Below are 14667 nucleotides of genomic sequence, written 5' to 3'. Positions count from 1 at the left end.
TATATATACTATTATTATATACTAATATTATTATTATATCACTAAATAAAAAAATCACCCTAACACTTTCTGTCGATATCGCACGAGGGATCTCCCTCTACTCTTCTTTGATGGCTTGCTAGGCCACATGGCAGAAGGATTCATTCATCGCTGCTCTCCACTTCTCCACATGAAGCTACCTTCGGCTCGATTGCTCAAGTTCAAGCGTCTGCACTAGCCTCCTCTGCTCGATACTGACGCTGCAGTTGATGCTCTTCTCTTTCGCATGCAAGTCTCGTCTCCTCTACACGCATGAAAGCTCCTCCCTCTCGTTTTCCTTCACCTCAGAGAAGCTGCTCCGCTCAATAGGTAAGTCGCTTGACAATTTATAAGGCGAAATTTCACCTCCTTGGCTTCCCGACACTCATCGTTTCATCTCCCCTATATTCAGATTTTGACTCCTCGCCTCCACCCCACTGTTCAACTCTCCACTACCTCTTTGGGCTCTTCATTTTCCCTCCCTCTTTGGCTCTTCGATTCTTCTGCCCTAATAATAGAAACGAAACGTTACATTCTCACTGACCCGCGCTTGAAGGAGCTGCACCCAACAGATGTGTTAAAATCAGCATGAGCTAAATGTCTACTTGCAATGATGGTTAGTTCACTGGTCAAAATTTGCTGGATCACCACCGTGGTTGCAAAAATATCAAATAAAGTCCTCACCTACTGAGCCGACTATGTCGTCGTGTGCCTCAATCGGCCTTCCTTCGGTCGCCACGACACATTGGGTCGGAACAATCTTCGCCCGATCTTCAGCTTTGGTTTTCCTTCTGGTCATTCGGGCAGCAACTTCCAAATCTCGTTTGACTTCTTCAGCGTAAGGGGTGGCCAAAGAATCTGTCATCATTCGACAAAAACTTTTAAGGAACAAGCCCAGATTGGCATACTAGGGAATTGAGAGCAGTTGTCCATCAATCTCATCTCCCTCGACTAGGGATTAGTCTGTACCATTTTTCTTCTTGAAAGCATCCCCAGTCAGCACAGTTCTGATGCCTCAGCTCTCGGAAGTTGAGGCAATGAAGAACTTTTACATCCAAACTTTCACCATATGTTATAAGCCTGAAAACTAGAATCGAACAACTGTCCTGAACTGTACGTATCCATCAGCCCCCACCTAGAAAAAAAACATAGGACTGAACAGATCGGTCAATCATAAGATTCCATTCCGCCAGCAAAAAATTACATAGGTCATTATCACGGCAATGGAATTTGGCTTGACCTATGCAGGGATGTCCCATATCGATTGAAAATCGACCTAAGTTTCTGACAAAAGGGCAGCCACAAACCAGACCTATGTTGATCTCTAGAGTCCACCATATTCTCCAAACCTATCAATTGTCCTCCATCCGAGCGAGCGGTTCTGAACCTAATGGCCAAGTCGAAGACAAAGGACTACACCACGAAAGCTATATCAGACAAAGACAAAATCAATCGCTCAGTGGCAGCTACTAGGCCAAAGGTTTGTGGAGTCCAGCTCGGAGCAATCAAAAAATAGAAAGAACTCAAACGGAAGTAAAGGCTGGCGATTGGAGAAAAAACCAAACTACAGAGGTTCAAAGAAAAAATAAAGCAAGCGCCCAATATGAACACTTCAACCCCTATTTATAGGGACTCAACAAAAGTGGAAATGCAGTGCAAGAATTCAAAAAAAAACAACACATCAACACAAAAATTAAGATATAAAAAAAAAGTAAAAATGTTTTCATTCCGAAAATAATAATTACACTCAGACTCTAGTCTGACAGCAAATATTTTACAAATTGGTATTCGGTCTCCTCGACCAAAACAAAACCCTTCCTAACTAACCTTCAATACAACATTGGATTGTCGAGCTTAAAGTGGTTTGCTCGGTCGGCCTCAGAACAAGCCCTCTGTACAAAAGCATCTTCTCGGAGTTCGATCACTTCTTGGGAAAGATCAACTGCCTCCCCTTGCATCTCCTCCAGCACCAAGTAGAGATTCTCCTCTTGTCGAGCCCAAGCAACTTACATCTCATCCCAAGGGACATCTGGCGTCACTCAGCCACTTCCTCCCGAATCTCCACAGGGTCGGTCGGGCGGTTGACCATGTTCTCCTCATTGACGATCGATACTTGGAGCATAGAAGCAGCCAACACAATTGAATCTCAAACGTACCAACAATCGGCAAAGCCCCAATCCGAACGTCCTCGTCTATAAGAAATAAAAGTTTATAAAAAGTAAAGAGCATAAACAAAAACACATAGGTAGAATTCGATCCACCTCGGACCAGGTAACTTCGCCTACATGATGAAATGTCATCAGACGCTCGTTTCTCTCAAACCGACTGATCACCTACATCAATTTTGGGTACGCCGGTCGGTTGAGAAGCGGTTGCAATCTCAGCCCAAACCAGTACCTCAACATGGACCTCAGTCGGCAGGGCAGCAGTTGAACCACCCAACTCCTTCCCAACACTGAGTTGGCCCTTCTCTAGAACCTTCCGGGTCGAATCCAACGACTCCTCCTGTTCTACTCACCCAGTTGGCTTCGGATTCTTAGCCACCTTTTTCTCCCACTTCTTTGTCCTCAACTCGCCTTCCACGTGGCGCTTTACTCCAGGTGCAGCCAGCAGCTTCACTCGATCGACACATTGAAGCGCTAAATCAGAACCTTTCTCCACACAAGGAAAGCACAGAAGCCGAGTGGATGCAAGGAGGGACAAACTCAATACACTGAGAATTGTCCACTACGCCTTATATATAAGGTTCATGGGCACGAAAATTCAGGGAGTGTAATCATTGCATTAAATTATGACTATTAAGATTTAATTTATTGAATTAAAATTTCATTGTCCTTATCGCAACTAACGCTATCAAAAAGCAAGAAAATCGTGGAACTTAAAATATACACCAAAAAATAATCTGCATTAATCTTGAGGCAATTTAACTGTCAAGACTAAAAAAGATAAAACGAGAATCAACGCTCTACAAGTACGCATGAAGCCAACGGGCTGAAGACAACAAGTCAGCCGACCGAAGGGCTGAAGACCGATTAAAGGAAATTCGATAGACTGAAGGCCAGTCCGACGAGCCAAGGGCCACTCGGGTCAACAAGGGACGAGCATCTACGTCTACAAGTATCAATCCCCCAACAAGTTCACAAGTATCAACGTGAGGCTCTATCAGCAGATCCCCCAAAGATCGTCAGAGAACACCAAGGAATGATATTGTGGCAAGCCGGTTAGCTACCACGCTCAAAGCCGACATACTTCAAAGCGAAGGCCGGCCAGCATCCATACTAAAAGGTGTCAAAACTAGTTATAAATACAAAATGGCACAAACGCACTAAAATGCAAGAATATCCTGTAATGTCTCTGTTAAAGCAATAGCAAACATGTAATTTTATATTTTTTGCCCACTATCTCCTATAAATAGGGGGTCCATAGCATGTATTAGTGGCTTTTTGGCTTCTTGGCTTTTGGCCTCTATGCATTTTGGGCTCTCTCTCCAGTCCCATACGCCATAAAGAGAACTCTCTCTTTTTCTCTTGTAACACCCACTTTCAACATATAAAATGGGTCATAAAGCGCGAGAATACCTCAATTCGCCCCTAGTGGCAAGTTTGTGTGTGCTTTTTTCCTTATTTCTCCCTCTGTCTCTCTCGACCTCTCCCTCAGTTTATACCGCTCCAATCCTTGGGCATGCCTTATAGAACAAATTTGGATTCAACATATCCACACACACACTCCATACACAGGCATACCCTTCCATCCATACACATGCATCCATACAAATAGATTCATGTGTATGGATGGATGGGTATGCTTGTGAGCGTGTGTGCGCACGCGTGTAGGTGCTTGTGTCTATATGAAAGATAAATAAATAGCACCATAACACGGAAGTGAGTCTTGAAAGAAATTGTGCATGTCTATATGAAAGATGACTAAAGGGCACCATAAAATGGAAGTGAGTTTTTAAAGAAATTGTGTGTCTATATGAAAGATGAATAAAGAGCATCATAGTATGGAAGTAAGTTATTCCAGGCAAATTACAAGAATACACAGTTGGATACTCATTATGTAATCCTTTTAATTGGATTATAAAGCTGTGAAGTGTTGTGCATTAGTTGTGTACTCCAACTATTTTGAGTACAAATCAAGTACACAGCCATATTCTACATGCATAACTTATGGAAATAAAATTCTCCAATTTTCAAAGCAAACTAGTAATAAAATAAAAAAAAAGAGAGTACCCAATAAATGGAGATCCTATCGATGCAAGGTACATAGTGAAGTTGATGAATGCAACTACACTCATGTATTGCAAAGTGGTTGTTTCCATGACTCCAACCCATGATTGCACTACCTCTCAAACTAATAAGAATACCTAATAGTGAAAAGTGTGCACGTTATTTTTATTTACTCACTTTTTCTAGGGCTCGTCTCACGCAGTGACAGAACATTTTAAAGCTTAATTTTCAAATTTCTTAGCTGTACAGTTTCAAGAAAAACCATGAAGTTCTTTTTCCTTGTGTTAATTATGCCAAGCTACACCCGACAAGCACAGTTGTTACCTGGAAAGGTAAGATCTTCTGCTTCTCACCATCAAAAGCAACAATTTCACAATCCAACACAAAGGAGTTTACTTCAGGCTTCTTAAATCTGCATTCAAAAGTGGTTATCATGCAAATATAAACTCATTAAAAATGTGAACGATATAATGATATGCTAAACCAATTACAAGCTTACAATGCACAGATTAAGTGCACAACTGTAAACAAAATTCAGAATTGTACAAAAGAAATAAAATTGTTTCATTTATGCATATAGTAAAGCTTTTAATCGTAACTAAAAAGGTAAAGGTTTAAACAATCGTTGTCGTGAACAACAACTATAACACAACAAAGTAAACCCATGCAAGCGAGTGATTGAAACAAGAAGCAGTTATCAATATATTAAAACTAGAATAGCTTAAAAAAGCAATGGATAAATAAATGTGTATGCAAATTATAAATAAGGTAAAAATGCAAAATTAAGTTCCATAACTCCATTCAAACTGGAGGAATAATATAGATTGACTCAATCCTCAACAAAAGAAAAAGAAAAAAATACTTCAAAATAAAGTCATGACACGATGATATTATAGTTCAACCTTGACACAGAACTGACCACATCAGGGTACTTTCCAGTATTTCGTTCAGCATTACGGCTGTATATCTCTATGGTGCCATCTTCCATGTAATGTATCTGCAATTCAAAAAAAAACCAGAAAGTAACTTAAACATGTGCACAAATTTATGAAATTCTATAAGAATCTTCCAAGAATGGATGAAACATACCATAAAATTCTCTAAAAATTAATAAGAGAAGTTTCATACATTGCAAATCTTAAAAGAAAATTAAAGAGTCTGCAGCAGTACCTGAGCACGCTCACCATCATACTTATATTCACATGTAAATTCGGTTCCTTGAAACTTATCTAGAATCTCAGAGACTGATTTTGTAGGTTTAGCCAACATAGGCCCCACTGGCACACCCAAAGAGAAATCGCATGCCTCTGAAAGTTTCAGTATCCCAGCATGAAGAAGAGCAGGAACAATTTTACCATAGTCCGGAAGAACAGAATATACTTGTTTCATGATTTTGGCGGCCTAGAGTGCATGAAGATCAATACCAATCACAAATCAGGCTGATTGTTACAAATTAAGCTTAATTATTATTGAAATCTAATCAAATATTCAAATTATGCTAATCCTGATTGTGAATAGACTCTTGAGTTAAGTATTTAAAACATACTAACACACTGATATTCAGCATTCTAAACGTGAAGCACAGTTTAGATAGCTACAAAAACACGGATAAAATCCAGGATTACAAAAAGCACTGAGTTCATTTTAGCAATCTAGTAACGGTTGTGAAAAGACTGTCATTTAAGTGGGGTAAAACGTAGTGACATAATGGTATTCATCTTTCTAAAGCAAAAAAAGTAAACAAACATGTGAATGCCTATAAGGAACCTGAATATAAGTTTACTTAAATTATCTGGGGATGAGATAATGAAAAGATTAATCAATTTAAATGTGCACTTGAAGAAATTTTGACTCGAGGCTCACCAGGGAATTGGGAAATTTGTGGAACCGGTACAGCATTGGCCTGTAAGGTCCAGCCGGCCCTAGGGTGGTGGGCTAGGGGGTTGCAGGTTGCCGCCCAAGGGAGGGACCTCCCCTCCTAACTATCTACTAATATAAATATGTTCTTTTTGCTGATTTGCTGAGTTGTCTGTCAGGACAGCCGTTGGCGTCCCCTTTTCCCTTCTAGGATTCTATCTGAGAACAGGTGGTACTCCAGTTGTATCTTGCTCCGAGGTGGTGATTATCTCTTTCGGTTTTCCTCCCATTTCCCTTCCAACCTGATTGTTGTCGTCTTACAAACCCGATCCCCCCCTGCCGTCTTCCTGTGTTGGATCTAGTGCAGGTTGTCGTCGCAACTACACCGCCCAAGTGTTGTTGCCACTCATCCTGATTGCTTCCGTGTTGCCGCCTCACTGCCCCCGACCTACTTGCTCACAGCCAACCTCTTCCCGCATCTTGCAGGTGCCGCAATCACGCTTCCTACTTCATTCCAGCCTGCAGCCGCCTCTCCCAAACCACCTCGCCACCATACCACCAGCTGTCCTACCTCAGCCTTCGCGGGATATTCGTGTTTGCTGCATTTTCTTTCCTGTTTTGACTCTTGATTGTAACTTCTATTGCTTCTGCATAATAAAATATGTTTTCCTATCAGAGTTTGGGATAATTCCGGTATCATTTAGAATCAAAGTTAGCCTAACTCTAGTCCTACCTTAGGGTTTTCCTTGAACCCATCAAAACATAGCCAAATTTTTATCTAACTATGATTTTCCCTTGTCGATTTTCAAAATCAGCAACCCTAAATAATTTTTCTACATCCTAAATCAGCCCCATACACCCTCTTTCATCTCTCAATCCTAAACATATCAAACCATAGCCAATCTTGAATTAACCCTAATCCCCTTGCTGATTTTCAAAATCAGCAACCATAAAAAATTTTCTGCACCCTAAATCAGCCTCATACACCCTCTTTCACTCTCAAACCTAAATGCATAGCCAAATATTGACCTGAGCCCGATTACCCCTTGTTGATTTTCAATATCAGCGTCCCTAAATACCTTATCTGCACCCGCAATCAATCTCATACACCCTCTTTCACCGCCTAAACATAAAACCTAGCCATGCCACCGAGGAATCAAAAGTCGGAAGCCTGATAGAGTGGAAAGGACACAATTTCATTTATGAGGAATTCACAAAGAGGGATCCAGCAATTTTTTAGAGAAGATATGCAGAGAGAAATCTGCCAACTATAACAGAAGTTTGTCACTTTCGAGATGAGGCAATCCGGACAACAGTAATTTGCCAGATTGAAGGAATGGAGTGAATCTCTTCCACCATGCCGATTCTAGGGGATGAAGAGCTTCCACCTTGAAAATTTGACTTGAAATATCTGAGAAACCAGAATTTTTAAGTAAAAATGGATATGTCATATTTTGATGGTAACATGAATCCGGAAAAATTCATCGAGTGTCTCTAAACTTTGGAATGTCTTTGAGTGTCAGAACATCCCACAAAATAGAATGGTGAAGTTGGCCGCCATCAAGCTAAAAAGGAATATTATTTTGGTGGCAAAATCTAAATAACAACATCAATGTGAGAGAAAAGATAAGATCGTTACTTGGTTCAAAATGAAATGGGAGAAGCAGCATCAGTTCCTAACAACTCACTACAATCTTGATGGTCAAGCTCCAGCTTCAGAAGTGGAAGGACCACATCACGGGGTGACCGCAACATCTCACATGTAAGGTTCAACCCCTGGATCTTACAGCTAGAGTACACCCAGAGGAACGTTCAAGCTAACCCCGCCCGAGGAGACATTAGTTCATAGTAGAGAATAACAAGCACCAATCCGCATTCCCAAATATATCCCAGCCATGAAGTGTTTCAAATGCCACGGATTTGGGCATGTTGAATCAAAGTGCAAAACCAATGGGATGATATATTTCACTGAGCAGAGAGTTCTCGTTGAAGAAGGCAATGACACCGTTGCCACAGAAGAAGGTGAGGACACAAAGATAAATGATTGCATTCCAGTGGATAATGAAGAAAAGCATGCAACTCTAGTTGAGGGCATAAGGGAGCCTCCAACAAGATTCACATCGGTGGTTTGAGATGGTCCTAAGTCTGAGGAACCGACACCAAACACACCTAACAACCTTAGATAAGAGAAGTATAAACTTTTCAAATAGAGAGGCTTCCTCCTAAGTTGTCCCTACCAAGGGAGGTCCAGCTTGTTAAATAGGGCCCTTCTATGTCATGTCGGGAAGATTACATTAAGTTGTTTAAATGTTAGATTAAGTTCAACAGTGTACCCACCATCAGATGTTCATACAGGAGAGATGACCACAACTTTGAAAGTTGTCGTAGGAGCTTGGAGGGAATAAAATTCTTCGATGGGATCTAGGTACTATCAATGAAAAGAAAAAAATCTCTCCGGAGTAATTTCTAGTGAGAGTAGAGCAGTCTGCCACAGAATTTACCCCAAGATTTCTCCTCACATACTAATTTATCAGCTATATTCAGCTGAGTACAAGAAGTGGAAGAATAAGGGTTCAAACTTAGGGGCTCAATGTTACATTGCAAGAACATATATCAATATGCAGCTCCAGCTCAAAATGTGCCAAAAAATATGCATATTTATTCTATCAAGACATGTTATTGAATGAAAAATGTCTACGAGACTGACCTACCGGGGACTATAATATCTTTGATACTTTCAATGTAACAGATTTGAATCTGTACTACGACGACCAATAAGCTTCAACGAATGAGGTCAAAGCTTCCCACAACCCCGGGAGACTGACCCGAGGCTCATCATGGAAGAGTTGAACATGTGGGAAAGTTGTTGAACTGGTTCAGCATTGGTTTGCATGGTTCAATCGGTCGTAGGGTGGGCTAGGTTTGTTGCCCCTCGCAACTATCTACTAATATAAATATATTCTTTTTGTTGATTAGGGCTAGTTTTTATTGAGATTTTTTGGCAAGACAGCTGCTAGCATCCCCTTTTACCTTATAGGGATGTATCTGAGGACAGGTGGTACTTTGGCTATATCCTATTACAAGGTGATTATTATCTCCTTGTGTTTTTTCTCACCTGTCTCTTTCGACCTGCTTGTTGTCGCCTTACAAACCCAACCCCCTTGTTGTTGCACCACCCAATTGTTGTCGCTACTCATCATGTTGTGGCCTCTCATCCTGATGGCTCGCGTGTTGCCGCCTCACTGCCCCCGCCCTACTTGCTCACAGCCAACCTCTCCTTGCACTCTGTCAATGTCGTTGTAGCCCTTCCTGCATCATTACATCTTGTCGCCCCCTCTCCCAAACCACCTCACTGTTGTACTACTGATTGTCCTGCCTTCGCCCTAATAGAATATTTGTGTTTGTTGTGTTTTCTTTCTTGCTTTGAGTCCCGATTGTAAACCCTTGTTGCTTTTGTGCAATAAAATATGTTTTCCTATTGGATTTTGGGATAATTCGGGTATCAAATTTATTTTTAAAAAATATTGTCCCTTGTAATTTGAGCATCAGATCATTAAGAAAATAGAAATCATGCTCATTCAATTTTGAGCCATCTAATTTCTCCATAGAAATTACAAATAGTCATTTTTTAGATCATAGTGTTGAGATTGAAGGGGATGTCATAAAAAATCTTTAAGCACGATAGAAACATTAGTCGACCAACATGTGAAAAAGATCAAAGCTTCAATTGCTATATCATTGTTCACATTTTATATTAGAATGCATTTAATTTTTAAAACTTGTTTTGAAAAACTAATATTTTAACATTAATCCAGTTGGGATAATTCCTGCTTGAAAGATTTTTTAAACTATAACTTGTCTATTCAATTATTGTAATTTCTTTTCTTTTTGTGGAGTTTGTTTATGAAATCTTGTCCATGTTTTTGCCTCTTTAAAAACTATATTTCCTGCAGAAAATTCAATAAAAAATCAAAACTATCCCAACTAAATATTTTTTCCAACCTTTTCTTCTCTAATGAAATTTCAAGCCCTCTCAGATACAGTTATGTAACAATCATGATGATCAGGCGCGTCCAGTGTTCTCGTCTCTTTTGTGTGAATTTTATTGTTGCCCGGAGGTTTTGAAATGGGGATAGAATATAGCAAGACACACTTAAGGGGGATTTTGTTAGGTCGGTGCATACGGCTCTTTCCTCCACATCAAGTCCGTCAAATAGTTTGAAGACTTATTTTAGGTATAAGGCTAAAATGACAATTTAATCATTAGTTGGTTATTATTGTTTGGTATAAATAGGACATAATATGATTAAGATGAGGGTATGTGATTGTTATCTGGAGTATTAAGAGTTAGAGTTTATGAAAGAAACTTACCTTCAAATTTTAGGCTTATTTTTATATATTCGGGATTGTATTGTTTTATTATGATACCGATGGAATAAAATATATTATTTTTGCCCTAATTTCTATGGAAACTTGTCTCGTTCCTTTGAAATTGGTATCAGAGCCGTACCAGGAGTAATGGTGGCCAAGAAAGAGAATATCTTGGAAAAGAAATTAGAGGAATGGGTGAGCCAAATCAAATCGGGAATGAAGGAACAATTCTCGTCCATGCAGGAGCGGTTCTCTTCCATGGAGGGATAGTCTCGTCCATGGAAGAAATGATAAAGAAAATCGCGGAATCAAACGACAACATCTGGAGAGGCTCGAGCGACAGCAACCTAAGCGGATCGCATGGTAGAAGGGTTAAGCGAGGGACAGTGTCATTAGATTAGGCGAACCTGGGGTAGCGGGATCGAGCAACATAATCTAGAGTAAACACGAGCGGCAGCCAGAGGAAGGGATCGTGGGACCGCAAGAGGCATGCAATGAGCGTGGACTTGAGCGGCAACCGCAAGAAGGGAATGTGCGATTGCAAGAGGCTTAGAATGAGCTAAAAAAGGGTAATGGTGTGTGATTTAGCCTGGGAGAAGACTAATTCAAAAAACAATTGGCCGAGAAGAATCGCACGGGCCGCACGGCACCAGAAAGGTTCAAGTGAGTGACATCATGCGAAACAAGATGGTGGCATCCGATTTGGGCCTTGAGAAGATCATTTCAAAGAATTTTGACCTGGAACAAACAACCACGGTGGGTGGGCCCTGGCCAAGAGCTGCATCCAACTGCGCTAATGTTGTTTGTTGTGGCAACCACAGCAGTCCTCAGGCCGAAAGCCGATTTAGGAGCCTATGGAGACGAACGAACAGACGATGGCGCGAGCGAGGCTTATGGAAGAAGGGAAATAAACATGGGTTGGAAAAGGAACCCGACCACCGCTTCATTGGTGGAACAAGTTTCGATTGGGGAAATTAGGGAGAAGACCCAGGCATAAGAAAGTTGAAGGTGTCGACCTTTGAAGGAGATGATGCCTACAATTTATAGAATGTAAATATATTTTTTTGTTAATGGGCGATGGAGGAAGAAAAATTAATAGCGATGGCCCTGTGTTTGGAAGGGAAAGCTCTACTGTGATATCAAAAGAGAGAACATTAACCAACTAGAATATGGGAAAAATTTAAGGATCTATTGTTGGAGCGTTTCAGAACCACGCTAGTCCTGAGCAATTTTTTGTATTGGTTCAAGAAAGAACCATCATGGATTATAGAGAAAAATTTGAGATGATATTCAACTGTTTGAAAAGAATATCTAAAGCAGTATTGGATGGAAACTTTATGAAAGGGTTGAAGCCATAAATACAAGCAGCGCTTCGTCTACTAAGACAATGAGGATTGAAAAAAACTATGCAATTAGCGCAGTTGATTGAAGATAAAAATGCAATTAATTGACCTATTAAGAGCAACACAAGCGGAGCATTGTATCGAAATGTTGCAACCATGATAATACCAAACCCTCAAACAGTGGGATTCTAGAGGGAGGCTCCATGAGAGAAAAATAATGGGCCACTATAGAGGGTGATATTCAAAAGACTTACCAAGACAGATATTCAGATTCAGAAGAAGAAAGCCAAGAGATTATATTTCCATTTTGATGAGAAGCTTGTCTCAAGCCACCATTGCAAGGATCAGACCTTATGGGTTCTCACAGTGTGTGACATGCAAGAGATAGAGAATGAAGAAACATATGAGGTTCTGGCAGAAAAGGAGAAATAACACACTCAATTGGATTTGGCAAAAGTCTCATTGAACTCAGTGTTGGGGTTAAGACCAAACCACACTATGAACCTTCGAGGACAGATCAAAGAGCAGTACATAGTGGTGTTGGTAGATAGTGGGGCCACCCGCAACTTCATACATATTACATTAGTGAAACAATTGAGAATTGAGATTGTTCAAACGGGAAGTTTTGGACTAATAATGGGTACGGGACAGGTGGACAAAAGAAGGTGAGTTTGTAAAGGGGTGGTCTTAATGCGGTAAAGCTCCACGGGATAGGTGGAGAAAAGCACGTCACTTGGAAGTCTGCATGTTTAAATAAGGAAATCAACATCAAGGACAAGAAATTTAAAAAAAAAATACATGTATAAAGTCATCACCGATATTCCAGCCGCTAAATTTGCATTAAAAATTTGACAAATACATTACTAAGATAAAACGAAAGTTCCAGACCTCTTCCAATGACTGAGACAAATTTTTCACAGGTGCACCCTGAAGTCCTTCTGAATACAGAGATGCTTGCCCAAGAGCCACAAGCACTGTTTTCTCTGCCAAACCTATTCTCATTTTGGACTGCAGAAGAGTTTGAAGATCTAAAACTCACTACGCAGAATGAGAATGGGAATTATTAATACAAACAACAGCATTAAGAGATTTTTAACCTGAAGAAGGCGAATTATGTATAATGGCTCACAATCAGTAGCAGCAACAAGAAGACCTTTAATGTAATTTCTTTTCTTGTCTTGACTGTCTTTTCCAGACTCCTAATTTACAGGAGAAACAAGCAGATAAGATTAAAATAAGTAGCAAAACTTACAAATACACGCAGTCAAAAACAAAACATGCAAATATATCGAACTCCCAATTATTTTCTGAGTTTACAAGCCTTGAGAGTTTGTAACCTTTGCAATGGCACGAAAAGTGTCAAAAACTTTGACGACAGTCAAACGCTGAGGCTTATATAAAACTCTCTGTGATGATCTACTAGCTTTAGCAACAAGGCCCAAGTCACCTAATTCCTACCATCGAGCAACCTTCACAAATCAATCCATGAAAAAAGAAAACAGAGAAAATGCTTTGGACGACTAGTGCACTCCGCCAACCTGTAGCTGCTTATTGACATGCTCTTCCTTCCTCCCATAAGCTTCAGCGAGCGCCTTAACAAGTGAAGCATCTCCTATTCCCAGCTCGATGCCCTCATGCGGGGGAGCAATCCTATTAGCCGACAGATAAACCGTGGGGAGAAGGTCATCAGGAGTGGTGGCCATAACAGTGCGGAAGACGTTGCAGATGATGTCCGTGATCGCGATCCTACCCGACTCGTTCGAGATAAGATCTAGTGCGCGAGCGAGGAAGTTGAACGGCACCGGGTCGCCGTCTTTCCATGATGCGGCAGCTTTGGGGTCAAAATCGGCGCCCTTTTTCCTGAGTTCGAGGAGAAAATCGGTGGCTTCCAACTTCTTTGGTTCGTCCGAGACAGTTGAGGGTTCAACTGTTCTGGGTTTTTTGGGAGTTGAAGAAGGGTTCTGGGACTCGGATGATGAAGAATGGCGGTTCTTCTTAGCTGCTGCGGCGCGGGAGGCGCCCATGAGGACATCGGTGACCGTACGGCCGGACGCCATTGTATGTCGCTGCGAAGAAGTGGATATAAGAGAGAGTGGGGTTTTGTTAGGGTTTTTGAGAAGCGAAGAGAGATCGGAGGTAGTAGGAGATGGGCATCGGAGGGAATGGAGTATGTGTACTCTCAAGAGCATGAAACGCAGAGACGTAGGAGGACGCAGGGCGCGCCGGCGCAAAGTGTGGACTTCTGGTGTGTTTGTGTGAATTATGTAATGGCGGGATAGAGGAGAATACAGCAAGAAGTACATCAAAATTACAAAGGAGATGAATTTTGGGGGAATTCATGTTCATGCCACATAATATTTGTCAATTTACTTATTTAATATTTTAATTTTAATATTTGTTTATATAATATTTAAATGTTTGATAATACTTCAAAAATGTGGCTAATATAAACTTTTCTTAAGTGAATGCACCTTTTAATAGACACATTTTGATATTATTATAATACTGAATTATTTGTAAATATCATAGTTTTGATCTTCAATTTGTAAATAGATAAGAATTGTATGTTAAGTATAAAAATTACCCTGAAATTCAATATTTTTTACTTAAATTTCAATTAATTTGAATTAAATTTGTTATTTTTAATTATTAGTGACCAATATAAATAGAGATATATATATTATACGTTATATACCCTTGTATAACATATAGTGGATAAATATTTGTTATTTATTTTATTATAAAAATATGTTTTTTTTTAGTTAGTTTAAATTCTAAAATTAAAGAAAGAGACTATGTAATTTTTTTTATCTAGACCTTAGTTTACAACACAAAATTTTAAGCCAAAT

At 40.1% G+C, this 14667-nt stretch overlaps 1 protein-coding gene across 4 annotated transcripts in view; it reads right to left on the bottom strand.

Annotated features, from left to right (window-relative positions):
- The window catches only part of LOC110027217 (DNA ligase 1), a 75234-nt gene extending 61103 nt beyond the window's left edge, over nt 1-14131 (bottom strand). For all 4 annotated transcript variants that reach the window (XM_020728553.1, XM_020728552.1, XM_020728550.1 and 1 more), the window contains exons 1-7: nt 13357-14131; nt 13156-13272; nt 12916-13017; nt 12707-12826; nt 5418-5648; nt 5150-5244; nt 4572-4659 (exon numbers count right to left, since the gene is read on the bottom strand). In XM_020728553.1, coding sequence (XP_020584212.1) covers nt 4572-4659; nt 5150-5244; nt 5418-5648; nt 12707-12826; nt 12916-13017; nt 13156-13272; nt 13357-14121 — 1518 coding nt within the window. In that variant the 5' untranslated portion in view covers nt 14122-14131. The remainder of the gene's footprint in view (nt 1-4571; nt 4660-5149; nt 5245-5417; nt 5649-12706; nt 12827-12915; nt 13018-13155; nt 13273-13356) is intronic.
- Nucleotides 14132-14667: the final 536 nt, after the last annotated feature.

The sequence above is a fragment of the Phalaenopsis equestris genome, unplaced genomic scaffold (genome assembly GCF_001263595.1).
Source record: "Phalaenopsis equestris unplaced genomic scaffold, ASM126359v1 Scaffold000421, whole genome shotgun sequence".
Taxonomy (NCBI): domain Eukaryota; kingdom Viridiplantae; phylum Streptophyta; class Magnoliopsida; order Asparagales; family Orchidaceae; genus Phalaenopsis; species Phalaenopsis equestris.
Note: the sequence above shows the minus strand (reverse complement) of the source record. Positions and strands in the feature narration are given on the sequence as shown.